Source organism: Branchiostoma floridae, chromosome 16 (genome assembly GCF_000003815.2).
Source record: "Branchiostoma floridae strain S238N-H82 chromosome 16, Bfl_VNyyK, whole genome shotgun sequence".
NCBI lineage: Eukaryota > Metazoa > Chordata > Leptocardii > Amphioxiformes > Branchiostomatidae > Branchiostoma > Branchiostoma floridae.
In genome coordinates this window covers 12,834,312-12,843,036 of record NC_049994.1, presented here as the reverse complement: position 1 = coordinate 12,843,036, position 8,725 = coordinate 12,834,312, and the positions used below count along the sequence as shown (strand labels likewise).

General features: G+C 41.2%; 1 protein-coding gene and 2 long non-coding RNA genes across 3 annotated transcripts in view; 1 reads left to right on the top strand and 2 right to left on the bottom strand.

The window, feature by feature from the left end:
- Window positions 1–249: 249 nt before the first annotated feature.
- Window positions 250–1,723, bottom strand: LOC118403396. Its single transcript, XR_004829646.1, has 3 exons — window positions 1,617–1,723; window positions 964–1,100; window positions 250–709 (listed from the first exon to the last, which is right to left on the bottom strand). It is a non-coding gene; the product is annotated as an uncharacterized LOC118403396 (long non-coding RNA).
- A 1,605-nt stretch (window positions 1,724–3,328) lies between these two features.
- On the top strand, window positions 3,329–4,751 carry LOC118403154. Its single transcript, XR_004829605.1, has 3 exons — window positions 3,329–3,458; window positions 3,878–4,014; window positions 4,292–4,751. It is a non-coding gene; the product is annotated as an uncharacterized LOC118403154 (long non-coding RNA).
- Window positions 4,752–5,236: 485 nt separating this feature from the next.
- LOC118403153 (WAP, Kazal, immunoglobulin, Kunitz and NTR domain-containing protein 2-like) overlaps window positions 5,237–8,725 on the bottom strand; it is an 8,671-nt gene continuing 5,182 nt past the window's right edge. The window contains exons 5-9 of the mRNA XM_035801673.1: window positions 7,827–8,175; window positions 7,172–7,284; window positions 6,579–6,647; window positions 5,783–5,965; window positions 5,237–5,420 (exon numbers count right to left, since the gene is read on the bottom strand). Coding sequence (XP_035657566.1) covers window positions 5,272–5,420; window positions 5,783–5,965; window positions 6,579–6,647; window positions 7,172–7,284; window positions 7,827–8,175 — 863 coding nt within the window. The 3' untranslated portion in view covers window positions 5,237–5,271. The remainder of the gene's footprint in view (window positions 5,421–5,782; window positions 5,966–6,578; window positions 6,648–7,171; window positions 7,285–7,826; window positions 8,176–8,725) is intronic.

Sequence of the window (8,725 nt, the reverse complement as noted above, 5' to 3'; positions counted from 1 at the left end):
TAAAGCCAAGGACACCCACGTATTAAAGCTAAGAGTCTGTGTTATTGAAAAATACAATCACTGAAATCAATTAAACATAATGAATATAGGGAATGTTAATTTGATTGGCAACTGCCATTTACTTAGTTTAGAACTGTCCTTTTAAATCTACTAAGAATGACATACACCATTCTACTACTAACTTTATAGAGACAGTAAGATGATATTCTGTGCAAATTATCTATGTAAATAAAAAAGTCGGACTCTCTATCATGTTTCAATAAATTTTATTGAACAAACATTTAGAAAGTTCACAAAATGCTGTACACTTATACATTAATATCATCTATACACTGACATTGTATTCTTGTTACAAAAATGACTTGTTGTAAGTCAACTGAAATAATCAAAATTCCGATAAAACAACCCAAGTTGTTTTACCATTCAGTTGTTTAAGCTAAATAACAATACATGTTACGTCAAAGGAAGAACACTAGGCGAAACAGACATCGACATTTTGGTTTTCAACCTGCTCCTTTGGCGTTGTAAAATTTCAGTTGTTCCGGTCTGGCAGGTCACCGTTTCCTAGCGTCTCCGGGGGCCCCTTCGAGTGTGTCCTCCACTTCCATGTTCTCTAGTCCTTGTGTATTCCACTGTTGATCGCTGGCCTCATCAAGTTCCTCCAGGAGCGACCTCGCCTCTTCCACAACCTCCCTCAACTCTGAGTCAGCTGGACGGGTAAAGGAAAGACAGATATCATGAGACAGCTGTACTGTGACAAAAAAGTCGTAACATAATCATAGTACATAGACCCGGGATGGCGTTGGTTAAATGTGTAGTGCAGAAATTCATTCGTAAAGAATATATTGTAAACACCAAAACAGCAATGTTTTCTTCCAGCAATATAAGTAGAAACATTATTTTCTACTAACATACAACGTCTATATAAAATGTTGGTCTAAATATTTTTGACCAAAAACATACCATCTGCATCGACATCCAGACGACCCCTTCTGCGCCTGCGCCGACGCCTCCATCCCTCGGAGTCGTCGATCAGCGTTGCCATGACAACCATCGTCACCAGCATCATGCAGACAAACAGCTTCATGGTGCAGCTTCAGCTGTGCGGAGGGGAAACAAAATTATCATGATTATTTAAGTCAGTTTCATCGTTGGTAAGCTGAAGACTACACGAACTCACTACAAATCTGCCCAACAAACTACAGGGATCAAATTGACACAGGGATCGATCAGATGGTGGGAAGGACATCACTTTTTATATGGCTATAGAAGAAACTAGACCTTTTCTATTTAGAAGTTGATACCATAACCATTCGACTAAGAACCATAAGATTTTCTTTGATTTAGGCAATGTGCTAGAAATGATTTTCATCAAGTGGTTTGATTTTGCACGTTTTGAACAATATCTCACAACATCTTCCATCAAGTCTCGCTAAAAACAGTAGGAAAAAGTATGGCTCGTTTGACATGTACAAAAACAAAGGAAATTGATATCAAATAACATGTTGCTAAGAGTTTGATACTAGGTAATGAAACTAAAACACGACAAAAATATAGCGCGTATGGTACGTACAGAAAGAAAATAACAAAATAACATGGTAAGATTTGATACTTACAGAATTCCTGGACACGTAGATCACGGCACTATGTCACTCTGAGGTCACGGCTGGCGGGAACGAATGAGGAGAGCTCGAGGGGATGGAAATATATACTCAAATGTGTAAGACAAGTATGCAAATGAGCCATTGTAGACGTTGGTATTGACTTAGAGATTCTTGTCTGTTAATGACGGGCTTGTCACACCCGCTTAAAGACAAGTGCGAAAAGAAGACAATCGCACGTTTGTGACATAAACTTGTCTGTCAATGGTTATTCGTGTCGTACTGACCACCAAAAGAGAAGACAACTTTGAAAAGAATGCACTTACGTGTTTACAAAAGGAAATGGTATGCTAAGACAAGATATGTGCTTAACCAGCAACTTTTACGGAAAAATAACAGACAACAAAAACTGGGCACGATAGAATAGAATGGCGCTAGGTGCGAAATAGCTACAACTTTCCTAACCATGTTTTTGTAAGATGGGTTGAGATGGGGAGTGAATTCTTAACCGCACAGGATATAGACAAACAAGAATTTCACACAATAACAGACGAAGTTACAACTAGTCTTATCGGAGTTTGGTCAGATAAAGGTACTAGTATGTGCTTATTTTCATTTCTGAACTCCTGATAGTTCTTCCTTTTACATATAATACAGCTGCTAGGTGGAGTACGTTGTGATATCAGCGCATATTATTAACTATTCAAAGGCCAAGAAGTGTGCTAAATTTCATTCCACTTAGTTTATTGGAAAATATAGTAAGATACAGAACCGCATATTCAGTATCCTGAAAACGGCTCTAAATCAAACTTAAACCATTGCTCTTTTCTTCCAAATGGTGTGGTCCTTTCTGAAATCAACTCAGCAACTCACAGAAACTTGAATGACAATAAATGTTTAAATCTGAACAGCATAATATGACTTTATCTTTATGACAAGTTCAACTCATTAGGTAAACTTTATATTCCGACTTTATAATTCGACATTAAGATAAACACAGAGGTCTAAAATGTTGTTATTCTTTCCAACGTTCCCAGCCAGCCTCTAGACTACTCATACAGTAGGCATCTATTGGATCCAATAATACCTGTCAAATCTGAATTCTATAGTTACTAAGTCAAAACAGGTCCAGGCAAAAGCAAATATTCTCTGTTGGTTGCTCAATAAAATAGCCTGTGTTTACACAAGCTCTCGCCGGCTGGGCTTAATGACCCCCTCCCCCCGGGTGGCGGCAATTGTAGGGCCGGCCGCTAGGGGCTTGATTTTAGTCAGGCTACTCAATAAAACATGTTGGACGTCTGATTCACACACTCGTGTCGCCTGTTTATATGTGGCACTGTAGTTGGGACGGAAAGGCTTCACTGACGACTGTACAGTAAACTCACAACATACAAGTGTGCGTAACTTTCAATGTGGTATTTGGTCAGAGAATTTTTTTTCTAAATTCTATCGTAGATGTCTAGTCTGTTGATTTTCTGTACAGTTTACTGATTTAGAACATATATAGCATTATTAAGATACCCTTTCTTTTCATAAACATGCGAGTGTATTATTTTCAAAGTTGTCTTCTATTTTGGTGGTCAGTACGACACAAATAATCATTGACAGACAAGTTTCTGTAACAAACATGCAATTGTCTTCTTTTCGCACTTGTCTTTAAGCAGGTGTGAAATGCCCATGGTACAATTTCAACATATAACATCTCTAAGACAGTACAAAATTCTACAATGGCTCATTTCCATACTTGTCTTACACAGTGGAGTATATATTTCCATCCCCGCGAGCCCTCCTCATTCATTCCCACCAGCCGTGACCTCAGCGTGACATCGTGCCGTGATCTACTTGTACAGGAATTCTGTAAGTATCAAACTCACTTCCCAACATGTTTTCTTAATTTTCATTCGATATTCTCAATCGCTTTTTTCGAATTCTTTGTTTATGTACGCACCCTAAACACCGTATTTTTTCTCCGTGTTTCAATATTTATTTGGAGGGTGTGGAATAGAGATGGACTTTTTTTGAGGAATTGTTCAAAACTTGCAACTTAAATAACTGATGAAAATCTTTTCTAACACATAACCCAAGTCAAAGAAAGTCTTATAGTACTTCTTCGAATAATTATACTGTCGCTTTCAAGCAAAACAGGGTTAGCTTCTTGAGTTGAAGTGATATCCTTCCAACTGTTTGTCACTTGAAATAAGTTCGTCTTACCACAACGTACAGAGATAAACACTTCCACCAATTAATTGTAATCATCCCCTCCCCCCCCCCTTCAGCTGAAGCTACGCAATGAAGCTGTTTGTCTGCATGATGCTGGTGACGATGGTTGTCATGGCAACGCTGATCGACGACTCCGAGGGATGGAGGCGTCGGCGCAGGCGCAGAAGGGGTCGTCTGGATGTCGATGCAGATGGTACGTTTGGTCATCACAAATGAGACGGCTTTAGTCTTAATTTTGCCACGGATAAGTACAAATAATATTTATACGAAGCGAAAAAGACTTCGTTTTAACTGATGTACACTGTATACTACAACATAAACATTGCTGTTTCAGTGTCTACAATACTTCTAGTATTCTTGACTAATGAATTTCTGCACTACAGAAAGAACCCTGAGTGCCATCTCAAGTCAATCAAAATTTGTACTTGGCTTTTTTTCTCATGATATCTGTCTTTCCTTTACCCGTCCAGCTGACTCAGAGTTGAGGGAGGTTGTGGAAGAGGCGAGGTCGCTCCTGGAGGAACTTGATGAGGCCAGTGAACAGTGGAATACACAAGGACTAGAGAACGGGGAAGGGGAGGACGCTCTCACGGATCAGAAAGAAGGTCAAACGAGAAGAAGTCTTGAGCAAGACATTTAGTACAGTTGAAATTGTAGAAAAAACGAAAGTTCGTTCGTCGTCGGAACCTTTTTTCTCTGATTTTTTTTGTCTCGTGTTGTTCCTCTCCAGTAACATGTAATGTTATTTAACCCAAAGACTCACTTGAGATGGGCGAAACAACTTTGTGCCTTATAATGGATTCAATGTGTTCGATCAGTTTGTATTTGAAACAAATGCTGCATATCCATTTTAATAATCGTGTTATACATGAACAGCATTTTGTGACCTTGCTGATTTCTGGTTCAATAAAGCTTTTTGAATCATTTTTCTATTTATTTATTTCTTGGTTTAAATGTATCATCTTACCCTCTATATTTTCAAGACGATAGTAGAAGGGTGTAACGCAGCTTAAAGTAGTTATAAAGTTATTCAGATAGTTGCCTTTTGAACTTTAAGGTCGGGACACACTTTAGGTTCTTTGCATATTATGTTTATTTGAGAAAACTTCCTATAGGCCTAGATAGTTTACAAATCATCTTTAATACATGAATAGCGATATTAGTAATGACCAGTCAACATAGATTCCAAACGTCACTTATATAGCTTTATACAAAATGGAGTCACCAATACGAAAGCAATACCTTTTCATATACAGAAATATAGAACCTCACGTTTGTCGACCGTGAAAAGCCTGTCAACTCTTTCAATGACAATATGAGATATAACATAATATTCACAAAAGTGCGTGGTTTGATAACATATGAATGATGATACTGATGTATGAGATGTTGAACTGTATGAGATGTTGAACTGATGTTGAAAACACACGCGTCCAAATCCATCCTTGACTTAGCGCCCGTAACCTCTGCAGGGGTTCCCAGAGTGGTGCACATTCATCAGGTCCCGGTAGGCGGCGCTGTCCAGTGGTCGTGCGTAGTTCCATCTGGATACCATGCCGTACCCTCCACTCACGTCGCCCATCAAGATGTAGTTGTTACCTGTTTAACAAGGAGTAAAACGTCAATTTCTGACTTATACAGTACTACGCAATATAAGAAGGATTGTCCTAAGTTGCCTATTCATCAACCTTGGGAAGGCCCTTAACCTGGGCTGAGGTTTCCACTTGTGGGCGCAGCCACAAACCAATCAGGAATTTGCCTACGTATTTTCTTTAGGCAAAGATTATTCTTTGAATGACTAACAGCGGGCTTGAAAACTTTAGCCCGGTTTAGTAGAGCCCCACGGTGTATTGTATAGGCCGCCTAGGCAGGCTTTGCAAAGGAGACTGAGCAAAATGTGGACATAAGATGATCTCATCAGAAAACACAAAATATCAAGTTAGACGTCAATCAAATCCCACCTTCAGACAGATTTGGGCATGCGCATTCCGCAAACTGATTCTCCGTGATGATCATGGCAGTGCGCGTGCGCCCGTCCAGAACGAGGCCGCCACCGCGGTGCATCTCGGTAACGCGCACCTGTACGATGCTCCTGTCGTCCAATGGGCTGACCCGCCGGATGTTCGTCACCCTTCCGGTGATAACTGAGAAAAAGAGAACAGCCAAGTCATGATCAGCTTTATGGCATAGTATATATATATATATATATATATATATATATATATCCAACTTGAAGGTCAAAACTCCTACATTCCAAGCAAGGGTTCGGATCCGGCAGTCGTTGATGTGTTTTACTTTTCAAAAAGTAAAGGCTTTCTTAAATTTCTCGTTTTCTTTCTGTCCACCAGCCAAAAGTTAGCAACTGGAGCCGAACCTCCGCATGGAGAGTAAAAATGCAACCATTACCTTACAACATTTCATTTCTATAAGTATGTTCCAACTTTATTTCTTTAACGTAAAAGAGAAAAAGAAGCGTTGGAAAACAGTGAAGTCATTACCACCTTTATGATGAGACTACTAGTATCTTTAACATCTTGAAGGTGAACTAGCTAAATGTATAGCTTCAAAATAATATTCTAGTTTCAAGTTTATTTATTTGACATGTGAATGGTAGCTAGCATCGCGAACGGTACAAAATGATAGAAAAAAAAAGAAAAAAGCTAACAAGAAAACCTTACTGTAAAACATTTAAACGATTATGATCCATTGTTAAGTCTTATGACATAGAGGAACTGTTCTCGTCCCCAGTGTACTTACCGAAGCCGCTGTGGCAGTAGTGCTTAGACAGTCTTTCTGACCAGCGGACAGGGCATGGGGCGCAGGCAGCTGTGGAGAGTACGGGAGAACAAAATATCAATGGATGAATGAAAACCTTTATTGAATATTTTTGCCCCACTGAGCTAAGTATAGATCACATGGTAACAATCATGTACATGTAACTTTGGTGACAATCATACACAATACATTAAAGACTGACGGGGTACTCGAGTGGATAACTGGTACGAGAATAGACTGATGTTACTGATTTCTTTACAAAGGACGCTTCAAACCTATTCGCTTGTATGTTTTGGTAAGTAATACACTGGTGTGATTATATTACAAGGACATAAGAGTTTTCTTTTACACAACCAGTTTTTCTCAACTGGTTATGTCAAGGACGTTATATCACATCTGATATAACGTCCTTGGAAAACGTTAAGAAAACTCGTATGTCCTATGATCTACCAACCTGATGAAATTCTTTTCGAAGGCGCCGGCGTGATTACAAGTTTACAAGATACCATACGAACGTGAAAGCACAAAAGTATTTACCCCACCTCTCCCTTAGGTCTATGTGATTTGTTGCGTACCTGGTTTGCACCGGGCCTCACATGCTTTCCTACTGACGAAGCTGTTTCCGTTGCCTTGGCAACCGCCGTGGACGTACAGATGACACCCTTCGTCTTCTGAACGGTAGTAGTACCTGTGGGGGAGGCAGATGGATAAAAAGATCGTGCATTTCAATGTTACTCTTACGACTGCATGAAACTCAATAGTAAACTTAACCTTGTTGCAACATAACAAGATACAAAACATGTATGTTATGCCTTTCGCAGTAAGTGTGCCCCATTACGCTACACACACGTACGCACTAACCTGAGTTGCTGTTAACCCTTAAACTGCCAGAGTTTCAGCACTATAAAATGCTATCAGTGCCAGGGTTGGCCGCTGACCTCCAAAAAGAACCCCTCGAACAAGGCCGAAGTACCTAACTTCCAGGGTTCATGCGCTACGCGCGCGCAAAGTTTCTACTGTGTGCCGGATATATCCGGGTTTGGCAGTTTAAGGGTTTTAAAACATGATTGGCAAGCTTCGCTTCGTATGAAAATTCCGCTGACCTAACTTGTAACTGCCCATACAAAAGTGCATGAAACCTCGTGCTGCGCCTCCTTGGTGAATGACTGGCAACTTTTATCTTAACACCCGAAAAATATTATTGTCGGAGAGTTTCAGAGACAATCTTACCTGACTTGAAACTGCCCACATTTTGGCCCGGCGTCTAGCGGAAGACTGCAGACGTCAGGATCCTGCTGCCCGGGTGTGTACGGGGGAGGGGCGCCACACTGCCGCTGACACTCCGCCAGGCTCCTGAAGTTATTCCCGTTACTCCCGCACCCTCCGTACACGAACCGCAGGCAGCGGCCGGTCCCGGCGTGGTGGTAGTGCCGCAACGTGAAGGCGCGGCAGCGGCCGGTCTTCGGCGGGAGGGTACAGGTACCGGGCTGCGGGCGGGCAGGGGCCTCGGTAGCCGGGGCCTCGGTAGCCGGAGCCTCGGTAGCTGGCGCCTGGGTAGCCGGGGCCTCGGTTACGGGAGCTGGCGTTGAAAAGAATTTTAAAGATACTATTAGTCTCGCTCCGGAGGCATCGCCAAAAAAGGCTAAAAAAACGCTAGCCTTACCAAAACAAGATTTGCCCTCTTAACTAATGTATACCCGATATCGATGCTTTTGTACGGATCCCTTTCAAGAAAAGCGACGTATTGGATCTTGCGGAAACGGTACGTCAGTAATAGGTCAAAGGTGATGGTAAGCCTGTGTCACCCCCCGTCCCGGAAAATTTTCACGACCAAGGCACGTTACTGACGATAAGTATATGCCTCTTCAAATATAGTAGATATGAAACCGTAATACATGTAAGTTCCAACTAATTTTACTACCATAGTGAAAAGTTTAAACTTTGTTCCAACACAAGGGAAGAAACTCACCATAAATTTTCGGCCGAACACTCCGACCTTCATCAGATGAATGATTCGCTGCACTAATCCGGAAGTCGTCGGATGACGTCAGGTAGCAGCGAATCATAAATGGCGGGAAGGCGAAACCTGCCACCGTCTTCCGGATTAGTGCAGCGAATCATCATCTGAT